Source organism: Panicum virgatum, chromosome 6N (assembly GCF_016808335.1).
Source record: "Panicum virgatum strain AP13 chromosome 6N, P.virgatum_v5, whole genome shotgun sequence".
Classification (NCBI taxonomy): Eukaryota; Viridiplantae; Streptophyta; class Magnoliopsida; order Poales; family Poaceae; genus Panicum; species Panicum virgatum.
The window spans coordinates 45,280,287-45,296,192 of NC_053150.1; the positions used below are offsets into that span (position 1 = coordinate 45,280,287).

The window sequence follows — 15,906 nt, forward strand, 5'->3', positions numbered from 1 at the left end:
CCGCCACCACCTCGAGGGGGGCCTCGAGGTCCTTTGCGGTCCGGGACGGCAGCGAAGGCCTCCTCGGAGTCCTTTGCCTGCCCCGATCTGCGCTGGTTCGGCGGGACCGGCTTCTTTCCCTTCCTCCCCCGCTTTTGTTTCTTGGCGGGGGCATTAGGCTTGACGTTGCTGCCCTCCGCGGGCGCGTCATCCTTGCGCTTGTTCGGCTTATCTTCGAAGATAGCACCAACAGCCTCGTCGCCGGTGGCGTAGTTGGTGGCGGCGTTGAACAACTCGTTGGTGTTAGTGGGCCGACTTCTTGCGAGCTCGTGCACCAGGTTCCTGCACGTCGTACCCTCGAGGAAGGCGTTGATGACCTCGACGTGGGTGACGCTGGGGAGCTCGGTGCATTGCTTGGAGAAGCGCCGCACGTAGTCGCGCAGGGACTCATTGGGCTTCTGGCGACACCCTTTGAGGTCCCAGGAGTTCCCAGGGCGCACGTATGTGCCCTGGAAGTTGCCCACGAAGATTTGGACCAAGTCGGCCCAGTTGTGGATCTGGTCCGCGGGCAAATGCTCGAGCCATGTTCGTGTGGCATCAGCAAGGTGAAGAGGAAGATTGCGGATGATGACCGCGTCCTTCGTCGCACCGCCTAGCTGGCACGCTAGGTGGTAATCGTTGAGCCAGACTGCGATGAGGCGATCTCGGGGTAGGATTCGTCAGGAGACGACGCCATCTCGGGGTAGGATTCGTCAGGAGACGACGCGATGAGGCTGCGGATCGACAGGAGATGATGACCCGGCAGGTCCTCATACTCGGTGAAGTTAGTGCTGATCGAAGAAGCGTAGGTGGCAGCATTGCGCATCCCAAAGGGAAAGGGCGACGGCGAGGTCGAGCCCCCCTGGGAGGCACTGGTGCTGCAGCAGATGATGGTGCCGGCGCGGACGACGCCGAGGCACGTAATGATGAAGCGGTGGCCCCGCTGGCCGCGATGCTAAGTTGCGACATGCCAGCCTCAACCCACGTGGGGGAGCTGTGGCATGTCGCACGACGTCGCTCCGCGCGTGCTTGTCGCGAACGTTGGCCCGAGCGCCTGTTGCGCTGGGCTGGTGTAGTCGGAGCGACGTGGTTGCGTCTGGGCAAGAGGAGCTGCATGAGGTAACTGTTGCCGGTTGCTCTGAACTCGAGACTCCCAAACCAGATCACAAATCCTGCTGGAAGCGGATCCGAGACGCCCATGGGGTATGGGTTGGATCTGCCCGCCATCCCTGGAGATCAAATGGGAACAAGAGAGAAAATGTCACGCAGCGAGCCCCTACCTGGCGCGCCAACTGTCGGTGCTCTGACCCGGGGGTCCGGATCCCAACTAGTAAATGCTGCGTGTTTCCTCGTCCCAGATGTTGATGCAAGAGGCAACACAGTAACGCACGGATTTATCCTGGTTCCGGCCACGGGGCCGTACGTCCAGCAAAGGGGTGTGCGAGGGCACTGTATTATCTTGCACCCGGAGCGCTTGTAGTAGGGGATACAAGCGAGGCGAGAGAGGGAGGGAGGCTCCCAAGTCTCTGCTAGAAGAGGGGTTGAACGTGGCGAATAGTGATGTCGGAGCTAAGAGCGAGTGCGTGTGATGGAGTGGGGAATTGCCTAGAGAGCCGATGTCCCGAACGTTCGGAATGTCCCCCCTTAAAGGAAGCCCGCCTCCTCCTTTTATAGTCACAAGGAGGGGCGGTGTACATGAGCAGGGGAACGTGGAAGTCATCGTCTTTCCCCGAATCGCGGGGGTGCAGTGGTCGAACACTGTAGAAAGTACACTATGGGGCATGGCGTTGGGCGTGGCAGTCATCCTGGATGTCGTCCTTGGTCCTGCGGAGATTGCGCCGGCATCCTGCCAATCCCTGCAGGCGGCGTGGTCGTCGCTGTTGGATGTACGGTCTTCCATATGTGGCACTCCGTGGGCCTAGCGGGTCAGGGTCCCGCGTACTCCAGCGGTGGCGGGGCATGCGGCGGTCCCGGACCCCCTGGACGGAGTGCTGGGGTGCACATTAGGAGGTCCGGGAGACACGTGGAGGTCCCGGATCCCTCGAGGGGGGAGGTCCGGGACTCCGGCAGCGAGTGATGGGCATCCCTCTTCGAGGGGCCCGTGGCGACACCGGACCTCCTCCCAAGCGGGAGGTGGGCCCGGGGCCATGCGTGTGATGAGGTGGAGTCCGGATGGCCGGAGTTGGCAGAATAGTGCGGGGAGCAGTGCCGAGCACACTGCGCCCCGCGTCGCAGGTCTCACAGTGCTGCCATAGCGTCCGGGAATGGCAGAGCAGTGACCGGAGTTGGCGGATGGGACCCCGATCACTGCCACTGTGGGGAATGACGGCCTGACGCCGTCTGTCTAGAGCAATGTGGAGGAGTGGTTGGCATTCAATGCCTCCGTACGGCGGGCGGTTGAGCGGCGGGGCCGTTTGTCCCTCACGCCGAGGGGTGGCCTCGAGCGAGGCGGAGATGAGTTACCCGCTCGAGGGAGGTTCGCTACCCTCGAACGAGGCGGAGATGGTTTGCCCGCTCGCGGGTAGATTCGCTACCCTCGAGCGAGGCGGAGATGCGGGGCGCAGCCGAGGGTCCCGAGGGGAGCCCTCGAGCGAGGCGGAGATCGTCCCGCGAGGGGGCCCGAGAGGGGTGCGAATGGGCCGCATGCTGGGCTTCTTTGAGTCCTTTACTTTCTTCCAGATTGGAAGGAGGCCGTGGGCCTTTGCGGGCCCAGTTGCCTTAACATGTGTTTGAGTTTTAAAGCGATCTGAGTACCCCGATTAGGGTGTCCCTAATCGTGGTACCCGACAAGATGGATGGCACTTCTGTGTGAATTGCCAAAAGATGTGCTTGTACCTGTGTGGTTGAGCAGGGTTGGGAGATATTCATCTTGTCACAATTAAGGACCGAGTTGATGTGTCATCTTGCCTAACTCTACCATCGTGCAAACCACTCGACCGTTGTATATTGCAACGGCTTAGCATAAACCCCACTAGTTAGTCTGATAGCCATCAGGAGAGCTGAGAGCAACGGGTGACTAAGGAGAAGGGATAAGCTCTGTGTGACTTATGCCCCGGTTAAACCTCGGAGATAGGTCAATGGCCCCTTGGTGGATCCCGTGGTTGCTAGTCAGGTTTAGCTAAGGTGGGTAATGACTTTGTTGGGATCTGCACCGACACTACGGTAATCGTGCTGTGGTACCCCGCTTGTGGGTAAAGTTGTCCACCTCTGCAGAGTATAAAATTTATTCGAATACCCGTGCCCACGGTACTGGGCGAGTTATGGTTTGGTCACACAACTAGTATTTCTTTTGGGAATGGATGGGTGGGCGTGAGTTATTTTGGAAAGTGTCTGGCAGCTGTGCCGTGTGCTACGGCGGACGGGGAGTCCGGTAGCAACTTATAAACTGTGATCCTGTGTGGATCAACTCTACGTGTACTCGATACAAGATAATCGCTTTGGAAAACCCTTTTCTATCAAATAAACCCATGCATGAAAAATTAGCTTTCCACAAATAAAGCCCTAGCCTTATCCTTGATCCATCATGTGCATGTATTTTGTTTATACCCCCTCCGTGGGTGTGGTTGGACTTGCTGAGAACGTTTGTACTCACCCGTACTTAATTTTTATAGAGGAAGATCCAGACTTTGTTCCCGAAGACATTGAGTAGGGGTTCTGTTCTGCACCCAACCTTGCTTGTGGATAGGGTCACCCGCAGGAGCTCCGTATGGCGCAAGACTCTGATGACTTCTTCGTGCTTCACGTTCTTGTTTGGGTTGTAGTTGTTGTCCTCGCGATAGTGGCGCTTCACTGCCCATTACCGCGTAGAGTTGTACGGTGATGTACCATCTGATGTAATAAATGTGTTATCAGTCTTCTGGAACTAATATTATATCACATTTAAGTCTTCTCTTATGAGGGGACGCTTCACTCCTATATTTTAGGCTGGAGAGAGGATATAATAAGAGATGCACGGAACTTGTCGTGCTCAAAATGAGCCCCAAAATAGGAACTCGTTCAGGCTCAGTTGCAGAGCCCACCCGACACCACCAGCAGCGACCCAAAAGGCCAGTAGATTTTCGGCACAGGCTGTGTCGAGGGGCGGAGCCAGGATTGAAACATATAGGGGGCCAATTTACTGATGCCGACAATTAGGAGGGGCCACACCTTACTAATGAGCAACATTAGCAATGAGATTAGGGGATTTTATGTGTAGTTACACCAACATTAGGGGGGCCATGGCCCCTGCCCGCCCCCTAGCTGTGTCTAGATCGTGAAAATTGGCACGGTTCCGAACTGAAAAGTATTGTAGTACTTTTCATTGGTTTGTGGTAAATATTATCTTACCATGGGGTAACTAGGCTCAAAAGATTCGTCTCGAAATGTACATCTAAACTGTGAAATTAGTTATTTTGTTTGCCTACATTTCATACTCCATGCATGCGTCTTTTGGTACATTTAATGATTCGATGTGATGAGAATTTTAGAATTTCAAATCAAATTCTGGGGATCTAAACACAGCCACAATGATTCTTAGCGAGGGCCCAGCTCACTTCTTCTTGATCGAGCTGGGCCCAGATTGTTCATCTCTGGACGGGGAGTCAGCCACAAAGCCGACCCCCCCCCCCCCCCCCCCCCCCCCGCCCTCTATTTTACTGGGATGCATGTTGCTCACATACAGAGTGCAGTGCCCATTTGGTCCGTACAAATAACGACCAGTTTCTGAAGAAGTTGCCATGACTCTTGCTACAAGATTCATAATGGCAATCGCCCGAAGACATGCTCTAGATGAGTTCCCGGCACAGGAAGCTTCATGCCATGTCAAGTCTTTGTCTGAACTCTCAGTGGACGAGTCCCTTTCGACACAAAGAAAGGGAGCACCTTTGATGCATTCGCAAACTTCCATGGCCGTCGCTGGAAGGGAGTTCAAATTCTCGCTGAAAAAAATCGTTGCCATGAAATGTTATGTCCGTAAGGAATCTTTCTGGTGCTTAATGCTACTGAAAATTGTTTGGGTTCACACACTGAGCACCTTACTTCGACTCACATGTGAAACTGAAACTGAACCATATGAAAACTCAAATGAAACTTGTCCCCATAGGACAAGTCATGAAGCGATTAGAGAGCAGAACTGGCGATCCTTGGGAAGGCTAAAACTATGCAGTGACAGAGCCTGCAGATTAGCAATCTGCATGGTTCTTCGTGCTTTCCTCTCCTCGACGCGTCTCTACTAACCGCTGCCTGCAAGTTATGACGGGCGTTCAGACAAGCTCTGGTTAGGTTATCCTCGACCCTTGTTCTCGCTGCTGAGAGCTGACTAATCATTTCGTCTCGGTAATGACCCTCTGCTCTTTGCGTCTCGGTAACCATTGCTTCTCGGAAATGGGCAATCTGAACGGCTTCCGCAGACTTTTTGCTGTATCTCAATCATGCTTAGCATGCATGCTGACATGGTTTCAGGTTTCCATCTCCTTTGTGTTACCAACTGATCTCGCTCTGAAGAAACTGACTGCGTACGAAAGCTGGCAGCTTGACCTGTGCAGCGTCAGCCACAGATGTTTCATCTCCTTCAAGTTTTGAGCTGCCGGGAGGAGACTACTGCCAGTTAAATTCTCACGCATGACTGACGTTCTGTTGCGATGTTATCAGCTCTGATCTGATGAACATCAGTTACTGCTACCCAGTTAGCGTTGCACAAAGAAAAGAAGCCCCTTTTGCTTGAAAAGAAACATCAGTCCCTTGTTTTTTTTTTACAAGCAAAGATTAACCGTTTCTATCTGCCCTTGTTTCTCAAGCAGGTGAAAGTTTCTGATGAATTGTTTATTTGTTATCTACCAGTCAGTTCAATCTGCCTAGATGAAACCTCACTGGCCAAGCAGCTTACATAGATCGATCATCTATGTTACTGACGTCGGTTGGGAGGAACTTCAAATAACACACCAGAGCAGAGGCGGAGCTAGGCCTATTCATTGATGTTAGCTGACATCGATGATTTTGCGTAAAACTAGTGAAGAATCACTGTTTTGCACTGCTCATATATGGAGTTGACAATGTTAAGATATGGAGCTGACCTTGATGCCTTTGCTTGCTGGCTCCGCCCCTGCACCAGAGACACTTTTACAGCGGGTGTTTTCCTCGCAACTCACATTCTCGCAAAGCTTTGGTTCACTCGGTTTCGTTGGCGTCCTCAAGGCTTCAACTCCCTTTCCCTTTGCAAGACCGGCACGCAGTTCTTTTGTGTCGGATGCCACAGTGCGCAAAGGCAAAAGGGGAGCAACAGCGTAACCGAAAGGTACCCCGATTAAAGAAGAGACGGCCATGATTTGTGCTAGCAGCAGCAGTAGCTTGCAAGTCACTTCTCGCCTTCTTGGCTCTCGCAGTGTGTGAGTACTACAGTGTAGTAATTTTTACAGCTGCGTCCCAAAGGAAGGTTTAACAGTAACAGTAACAGCAAGTAAGTTACCGGGGTTGCTGAGGCGGGGTAAAATATGGCAGTCGGCATCAAAGCCGTGTGCGGTTTGCTTTAGTAATCAAAAGATTTAGATTCGGGGCTTCGCAAACCCCGAGGCTAATGATAGTTTTATTTAAGTGTTTGAGGACTAGAGAGGTTAAGGGAGTCAGAAGGGTTTGGCCAGCTGCTGTATATTGCTCTGGAATCTTTTCATGAAGGAATGGTAACATTTTCTTTAGAAATTCTAGATGTAGAAAAGGACAAAAATCAGTACAATCTCTCACTTTTTGCAGAAGAAAATTGCCTTCGACTTCAAATATAAATAGGGGCAAAGCTAAGTTATGGTTAGGGGTGCCGGTGCACCCATTAAAAAAAAAGCAAAAACAGTGATTACATCTATTTTTTACCATATATACATCTACTCACAACTCAACTTGATGCACCCACAAGGCAAGCGTGTTTCCCTTTAATTTGCTTTAGCTTCACCCACTATAATCCATAAAAAATTCCCTATCGTTAATACTGTCTACAAGTGATCGGACCAATACTTGCCTAGTAGTGCTACTATGTTAACAGTCAGCTAATGATGAGAGGGCGAGGGACACAAACAATTTTTAACCACAAGCAGGAGATTAAACAACGCCAGCGTTAGTCGGCGCTGTCAGGGTGTCAGTCAGGAGGCCATGAGATTTGGTATTGTCAGATTAGATGGTAGGAGTAAGAAGCAAGAAGTCGGACAATAAGTCACCGTGGAGTCGTTAGCTACACCACTGCCAATTTCTTTTTTATTTTGAAACTTAAACTATTGCTATTGCAAATTTCAAGAAAACTGTGTTCCCGTAAATAAAAATGATGGATTCTATTTTTGAAATGAACGTGCAGGACATTTTCCTTTTCAAGATCTTACCTTGCTACCACATCAAAAACTAAAGAGATATGCTTTTGGGGGAGAACACTGCCATGCCAAACCGAGCTAAGCAAGCAAAAGCAGAGGCTAAAACAAGAGTGAAAGGCTCCCTTGGGCGGTCAATACTGAAGAGTTCCATCAAGAACACCCATTTGATCTCTCTCTCTCTCTCTCTCTCTCTCTCTCTCTCTCGTCCCCACCATGGATTCATTTGCATGGGCGGCGGTCTCTCAGACCCCGGGGCTAGCTGCCGCCGGCGCCGTCTCCGACGGGCGAGGCGGGGGCCTCTTTCCTCCGATGGCCGGGTTCCATCTCCCACCACCGGCCGGTCTCGGGCACTTCTCTCTGGACTCCGGCCTCGTCGAGCGGGAGGGGTGCTCGCCCTGTTTCGGCGCCGCAAATGGAACAGCAACCACTGCAAGCGCCTCAAACATCACCTTGGAGGGGGCGTCGGGTCACCGGAGCAAGGTCGCCGGCGGGAGCAGCAGTGTCAGTGGCGTCCATGACGAGGCCGGCACCGGAGACTGCTCCTCCGGAGGACCGGAGCCGGACTCCAAGAACATGAAGAGATCAAACGAGGTAGGTGTTCACTGATCTTTCCACTCGAAACGGAGGTCCCAATCTTTGTCGCCCGACTTTGTTGCCGTTGCATCGTAGGACGTTCTTGGGACGGATCAAGCGAAGGCGTCCAACGCGTCCACCGATTCCGCAAACGGGAGCTCGCGCAGCAAGGGCGTCAAAGGCGAAGAGAATGGCCTGGCCGCAACGACAGGGGTGGCCGGCAAGAGGAAACGGAATGGATCCAAGGCGCCTGACGAGGAAGGCGAAGGGTACATCCATGTCAGGGCCCGGAAGGGGCAGGCAACCAACAGGCACAGCCTTGCAGAGAGGGTACACACAAACTGCACTAGAATACTACCATAGCATATAGTACAGTACTAGATTCTTCAGACAATCAGACTTTGGTGTTCCTGAAACATTTTCAGAGTGATTGCCTGAACTGAATTAGCTTCGGAGCTTGAACTCGTTCCTAAAAAATAATTTGAGGATTGGTTAATCGAGCTCTTCTTTTGCGCAGTTGAGAAGGGAGAAGATCAGCGAGAGGATGAAGCTTCTGCAAGACCTTGTTCCTGGTTGCAGCAAAGTGAGCCTTCTGACAGAAAGAGCCGCTGCACACACAGTTTTTTTTTCCCGCGATATGTGAATTTCATAAGAATGACTCGTTTTGTTTTGCTTGGGATGGTTTTGGTTTGATTTAGGTGACCGGGAAGGCGGTAATGCTGGATGAGATCATCAACTACGTCCAGTCCCTGCAAAGGCAGGTCGAGGTAATGGTCCCTCTTCAATCTTCAGAAAGAAGTAAAGCGCCGGAAAGCTTTTCATCTGATGATGATATAGAGGCTGGTTTATCCGTTATCTAAAAAAAATGATTTCCTGTGCATCTTGCAGTTCCTATCCATGAAGCTTGCGGCGGTCAATCCACAGCTAGGCCTCAACATAGAAGGGATCCTGTCAAAAGATGTATACAGTCGACTCACCTGAGAGTTCTTGATACCTTTCAAGTTTGAATTTGCAAGAGATCTGCATCAAAATTACGAAATGCACGGTTTACTTATTTCAAAATGAAATGCAGCTTATTCGCTTCCCTGGTGCTCCTCCATCTGCTCCCATCGGATTCTCATTGTCGCAGTCAGGCATGGTCCAGGAAGGCGTTCATGGATTGGCCAGTTCGAATGGATTCAGAACAGTCATGCAGGAGCAATTAAATGAGAGAGACTCGTTCAGAGAGCATGTTTCTCAGGTTTGCAACGCACAACACAGTATTTCTTTTTCGTTATCTCTTTAAAACTTGAACGTCCGTATTTCCACATACCCTAGTGTTGTAATCTATAGGGCTATCTGCGAGACAATTTCAAGTACTCATCAGTCCTACTCCTGCAGGTCGTTTTGGAGTAGAAATAGATAGCAGCTACTTCCCCGTCCCAAATTATTAATCATTCTATAATTTTTGTAATTCATCTAGATATATATCATATTATATTTAGATGTATAGTAAAATTAATGTATCTAAAAAAATCAAAACGACTAAAAATTAATATGGAGGGAGTACACATTTATAAAAAGATTGGTTTCCAAGAATCCTAACGGATTTTCTCAGTCTCTGGAGCAGATGCCTCGCGCCATGGATGGATGGTTCCACAATGCAGGGCAACCAGCGTACAGGGCAGTCATCAATCCAGAACATCTAAGCATCAGCCCTGATCAGGACGGGTTTCATCTGTGATGTTCAGCTCCAGCTCCATGGATGCTCGAAGTTTCTTCTCATCAGCAGACATGTAGAGAGACAGGCACGTAACTAGCATGTGCACTGGAGTAACTACATTGTGCAGGAGCAGGACAAGCTTGAATGCTCCAGGAAAGTTCAGACGTTGCAACCATTGCTCCAGGGTTGTACATGGGGTGTCGTTTGTGCTCAGAGCCAAAAGTTCAGACATCAAAAGTAGGGTGGTTATGTAGGCTGTAGCTATGAATTTATGATGTTGGAAACCCTGTCTAGGTGGTCTTTTTTTTAGTGGAGTCTTGAGTGAATATCCCTGAAGATTAAATACCTACGAAAATAGGCAGAATTGCTGCACAGTGCATTTTTTAGTTCCACAGTACTGTTTGTATTATTAACAACGTAAGCTTGCAAACAGCAACAGCAACATCTATTTTCAGATTGAACACTCGCTTTTACTCGCTCAATTTCCTTATTTCTTTTATTTTAATAATAACCAGAGGATGGAGAAGGAGTCCCCTATCGTTATGCGTAAGCAGCTCAGGTAATCAAAGATATCATAGCGGGCAGTGGCTTCCTCGTGCTAATCGTGCATGTTTTTTTTATCTAATTCATCATTAGTATTGCATCTCATATCTAATATAGGGGTGGTAAATGATCTTAATTTTTAGCCTAAATAATCTAAGAGCCGGATCCTAAAAAGACCAAGCTCAAATCTTATACAAATTTGAACTGGCCAAGTTGGATTGTGAAGACAACATTAAAGCCATAGCCCATTACCACCCCAGTCGAATACAGTAGCTCTGATCTTGATACGAATATCTGTCAGTAGAAGTATACAAAATGGAAAAAGAAATGCAATGTGGGCAGCGCAGAAGCCTTTTCTTTATAGAGGGACATCATAACTTTGTGATGCCATCGATCTTCATTCTTTTTAACCCGTATATTAAATGGAATTGGCGGGCAAGTCTACAGCTACAAAAATTTTCATGGCGGTAACCCGTGTAAAAGGATTTGTAACCAAACAATGTCCTTGCTCATAATTATTATTTTAACCTGTCACAACTATTCTAGCCTCAACAAAGGATACCCAAGAGATAACTCACTAATCCCTCCACGGGTCGCTCTCAGGTCTTACTTCTGAAGGCTCAATCACCTCCGTCACGGTGCCTTCTGGTGAGTCTGCCTCCACGCTGGCCTCACCAGTAGTAGTTGTTTCAGCCTCTTCTGTGTCAGACCTCCCCCATCGACCGCCGAGGGCAATCGCCATCATCTCGTAGATCTTGCCACCCAACTCTGCTGGACTCTCAGGCTGGACATCATCACCAGTAAACAAATATTCAAACATATCAGCAAATGATTTTTCAATGACCTTGGAATTTAGAAATGTATTTTCATTGCACTTACAGTATATCCACTGGAGATCAACGCAGCCTCATACAACAGCTCGACGGCCCTCTTAGCTTCTGTGCTTTCAGGCTCATTTTTGCAAGCAGCCTAACAAGAAATTGTTTCTCAATCATATTAGTTACTGCTATATTAAGTAGCGTGAGCATATCAATTGTTATTGAATGGTGAGTCACAGGTTAACTATTCTTACATTCAAATCCTTGATAATAGGATGGTCAGGGTTAATTTCAAAAATTCTCCTCCCCCTCATGAATTCCAAGCTTGACGTGTCACCAAGTGTTTGTGCCTTCATGAGCCTAATAGTTTTGAGAAAATGCACATCAGGAAACAGTTAACGTTTCTAATGATCTGATTGCATAACTGAATAGTAATAATAAGTAATCCAACCTTTCCATGTTGGCGGACCAACCAAACTTGCCAGATACAAGAACACACGGTGATGAACTTAGGCGCTTTGATATTTGGACCTTTGCAACTTTGTCGCCAAGCTGTTGTTTTACCCAGTCGCACAGGAGAGTGAATTCCTGCTTTGTTTCTTTATTTTCTTCCTCTTCATCACCTTTGAATACAAATTCATATATAGATTAGTTAACGTCATGCAAACATTCAAATAGTGAATAGCCAGTCTGAGCCAACTTAAGCATTTCCTCACCCAATTCCAGATCCTCTTTGCTGATATCCACAAATTTCTTCTCTTTGTATGTCTGCAAGTTCTGAATGGCAACCTCATCTATTGGCTCAATAAGGTAGAGAACCTAAATAACAAAACAACCAGTATTCTGAGTCAGAGAAATGGGCGAAGAAAGAACAGCTCTTACTCGTAATCACATATGCTTATTAATATACATACTTCAATGTCTTTCTGAACCAGCTTTTCCAAGAAAGGAGCAGTCTTTGCACTCTGTAGACTATCTGTGGCAATGTAGTATATTGCCTTTTGACTCTCAGGCATGTTCTCTACATATTGATCAAGGCTTATCGTATCACCCTCATTTTTAGAAGAGTGGAATCGCAGCAATGGAGCAAGGCGCTTGTGATTTCCTGTGTCCTCAATGCAACCAAGCTTGATAAACTTGCCAAAGCTTTCCCAGAACTTCTTGTAGTCCTACAGAAAAAATTGAAAAGCTTTAACATCAAGTAAACAGAATAAGTGGTAGCAAAACAGAGGTTCAGTTGTACCTCCTTATCTTCTTTTTTGGCGATCTCTTCAATCATATCAAATGTCTTCCTGACAAGTCGCTTGCGCATAATCCTTACCTAAAAAAAAAGATTATCTCCAATTATTTGCAAGGAAAAGAAATCTCTAGTAAAATAATCTTCAGAATCTCTAATTTTGAAGTAAGAAACTAACAGGCATTTTGCCCATAACTTACAATTCGACTTTCTTGAAGAATCTCACGAGAAACGTTGAGGGGAAGGTCATTTGAATCAACGACACCTTTGACAAAGCTCAAGTATCTTGGAAACTGCAAGATACATATCGAAATCAATAATTTATCCCGTCTAAATGAATGGATACTAGAAAACAATTACCAAAGTTGCTAGTGTTGTGTTGCTATATAACATACCAGTTCACCATCAAAGTCATCAGAGATGAACACTCTTTTGACATATAGCCGGATATTTTTGGTCTTGGGATTCATTATCTCCTCATTACTAAGGGGCGCCATTCCTGGAACATACAGAACACTCCTGAATTCTACCTCACCCTGTTAACAGAAGGTCAGGTTAGACACTATTCAATGTGAGTGAGCTTAAGTGCTTAGCAGAGTAATGCTTGATGAAATAACAAACCTCTGTTGTGAAGTGAGTGTGGGCAAGAGGATCCAAGAACTCATTGAATGTCTTCTTATAGAACTCATTGTATTCAGTTTTCTCAATTTCCTTTGGATTTCTCATCTGCACAGATGGAATAGAATTCAAATATCTATTTCCTTTTCTTCATCTTAGTACCTCATGTAGATTCGTCAATGTGGAGACTAGAGTACCCACAAGTACCAGGAAAATATGGTTCGAATTATGAACAATTGCAATGATCAAGTACCACTTACCCAGATGGGTTTTGTTTCGTTAGCTAGCTCCCAGTCCCAGTATTTCTCAGTAATAGTCTTCTTCTTCTTCTGTTTCTCACCCTGTATATTCAAGCATGCTCAATTAGTTGCAAAAGGTGCAAGGTCGCTAGAAACATAAGAAAAACTACAAGCAGCCCCATTCAGGGAAAACAACTAACCTCTGTTGCCTCTTCACCTTCTTTTGGCTCTTCATCCTCTTCAACCTGTCAATCAAGAAGATTACATCAGTGCAATAAAATTAAAAAGGCAATATATTGTAGTAGCCCCAAAGGACTTGTATAGTCAAGACAAACAGCAATAAGGACTATCAAGACCCACCTCAACAGTTCTTGATTTCTCCTGCCACGTGTATATGGGGAATGACACAAACTGAGAGTAGTTCTTCACTAAGCCTTGAATCCTTGAAGGGTCAGCAAACTCGTATTTGTCATCAGGCTACAAAAGTAGCAAGAATTAAGATTTGTGTTACCAAAAAAGAAAAAGAAAAATCTAGCTGTATCATGACAATATCAGGAAGACAGGAACATACCCTTAAAAAGAGAGTGATCTGAGTTCCACGTGTAAGCATCTTCTCAGGGTCAGTCTCTTCCTTGATAACATAAGAGCTACTATCCGCCACAGCTTCCCACACATACTGTTTATCTGATTTTGGGCTCTTAGTGGACACCACAACCTGCAATGTGGTTGAAAAAAAATTGTTACCTTTGGTGACAAATTGAGCTCACATGCAAATTGCAAAAAGAACTAAAGTGTTATTCATGTAAACTATTTACAAAAGATACCATCTAAGATATACTTCATACCTTCTCCGCTACAAGAAAAGCTGAGTAAAACCCAACACCAAACTGACCAATTAAACCATTGTCGGACCCAAGGTCTTTGTTCTCCTGAGGAAAAAAAAATAATCCCACGTTAGCAACGAAACAATCACACAAAAAGCTTATTTCAAAGATGTAGATGTATCAGAATGGAAAGGGAAGGAACGATGCTGCACCTTGAGGGCCTTCAAAAATTTTGAGGTGCCACTCTGAGCAATCGTACCAAGGCAGTCCTTCAGCTCATCTTTAGTCATCCCAACACCAGTATCACTGTAGTAATCAATAACCATAAGCAAACAGTGCCACCAGAGCATGTTTTGAGAACACGATCAAGCACATCTCTAAGAACAGCAACTTACGTGATAGTAATTGTTCCAGCATCAGGGTCAGGTTTAATCCTTATTTCCAGCTCACCACCATCAGCAAGTAATGAAGAATCAGTCACACCAAGAAACCTCAACTTATCCAATGCATCGCTGGCATTACTGTGTATAAATCCAGATAAATAGCACCCATAAATCATGAGTTCATGGCATCAAATGGATAATTGTAAAATTTAATTATTTCTAAATCAGAAAGAGCTACAAACCTGACGAGCTCACGGAGAAATACCTCCTTATGACTGTACAGGCTGTGGACGATCAAGTCCATCAAGCGGCTCACCTACACAACACAGACAGAAACAAACATACATGTTTCAGTAGCCAGCGTTCACACAAATTAAAGCTAGACTCAATCAGTCATACAAATTTGGCAACAATTCTGCCAGAACTTCTGTCACATAGCCTTATCACATTAATCCACCTAAATAAAACCTAGCCGTATCGACACCGTTTGACAAATTCCATTTGAAACAACATAAATTACGAATATGCACGCTGCCCGTGTCTCACCTCCGCCTGGTACTCGAACTGCTCCTCGGCCGCCTCCTCCCCGGCGGGCTTCTCCGTGACGGCCGCATCGCACCTGACCCGGGCAATTCTGCCCCTGCTCCTCTCGGCCTCCCATCTGACCCCTCCTCTGGGGCACCTTGCCGCCCCGCTCCCCCGCGACGCGACAAAGCTCGCGGCGGACGGCGCCCCCCTCGCCGCGCAGGGCCGCAGCGCCGCCACTGACGACGCGCCCAGGGTCCCGCTCAGCGCCGGTGCCATGAGAGATAGAGAACTCGTATGCCCACGAGCTGCCGCGCCAAGGTTCGGGGGGTGAGGGATGGGAGAGAGGGCGCGCCAAGGTTCGGGGGGTCAGAGAGGGGAGAGGGGGGGGGGGGGGGACTGGGAGAGGATAAGGGGGGTTAGGGTTTATGTATGCGCTGCGGGGCGGGCGGGTTCGAGAGGACAGGAGGAAGGAGACGAGGCGCTGGGGAGGCTTCTAGAAAGCGCTCGAGCCCCAACTGCACATCACCACGGTCGATGATGAAATGGACGGTGGATCGTGCCGTGGCCAGCGGGGTGGAAATGCTGAGAAAGGTTTGCAGCGTGGGACCCATCTGTCTGTGTCATCCGGGTAGCGGGCTGGGCTTCTGCGAGCCGCGGTCGTTTGTCCCTGAGCCTAACAGGCCTTTTTCCTCGGAACGTCAAGATATTGGGCTTTCTTGGGCCATTAACCGTAGTGTTGTGAGATCAGCCAATGCTTTGTTTGACCACGTCATTACACAAGTATGACCTCTTTGGTTTGGGGCCTTACTATTTTTCTATCAGGTTGGCTCCGCACGTTAATGACTTAGAAAATTGTGACAAAATTACCCTATTCTAGCCAAAGTGTGACAAACAATTTGATACACTAACCCTAGTCAAATTTAACAAGAAATCGTGACAAACATTGGTAATACTAGTAATATTGCACGACACGCACGTGCTATGTTTTTATATGGTAAAAAAAGTTGTGCAGGATCTGATTGGTTTAATTTAGAATTGTGTCCCAAGCAATCGAGCTCCACAATTCCTTTACTTTTTACAGAACTTTCGATGAAGCCT

The 15,906-nt window shown here is 47.7% G+C and overlaps 2 protein-coding genes across 3 annotated transcripts; one reads left to right on the plus strand and one right to left on the minus strand.

Moving 5' to 3' along the window:
• The first annotated feature begins 7,426 nt into the window (after window positions 1-7,426).
• LOC120677775 (transcription factor BHLH089-like) lies at window positions 7,427-10,094 on the plus strand. Of its 2 annotated transcripts, none has more exons than XM_039958970.1 (7): window positions 7,427-7,934; window positions 8,013-8,246; window positions 8,434-8,499; window positions 8,615-8,683; window positions 8,805-8,876; window positions 8,989-9,156; window positions 9,526-10,094. In XM_039958970.1, exons 1-7 carry the CDS (start codon window positions 7,557-7,559, stop codon window positions 9,637-9,639), a joined length of 1,101 nt encoding a protein of 366 aa, XP_039814904.1. In that variant the 5' UTR covers window positions 7,427-7,556; the 3' UTR covers window positions 9,640-10,094. The 2 variants fall into 2 exon arrangements, with proteins under 2 accessions (XP_039814904.1, XP_039814903.1); XM_039958969.1 differs by having other exon boundaries at window positions 7,431-7,934; window positions 9,514-10,094.
• Window positions 10,095-10,502: 408 nt separating this feature from the next.
• On the minus strand, window positions 10,503-15,264 carry LOC120677776 (heat shock protein 90-5, chloroplastic-like). Its single transcript, XM_039958971.1, has 19 exons — window positions 14,827-15,264; window positions 14,523-14,596; window positions 14,293-14,418; window positions 14,110-14,203; window positions 13,919-14,002; window positions 13,645-13,788; window positions 13,434-13,550; window positions 13,274-13,318; window positions 13,095-13,175; window positions 12,838-12,942; window positions 12,612-12,752; window positions 12,417-12,509; window positions 12,223-12,300; window positions 11,894-12,148; window positions 11,696-11,798; window positions 11,431-11,602; window positions 11,234-11,339; window positions 11,041-11,130; window positions 10,503-10,945 (listed from the first exon to the last, which is right to left on the minus strand). The coding sequence occupies exons 1-19, from the start codon at window positions 15,082-15,084 to the stop codon at window positions 10,739-10,741; spliced, it is 2,373 nt and encodes a 790-aa protein (XP_039814905.1). The 5' UTR covers window positions 15,085-15,264; the 3' UTR covers window positions 10,503-10,738.
• Between the last annotated feature and the right edge of the window lie 642 nt (window positions 15,265-15,906).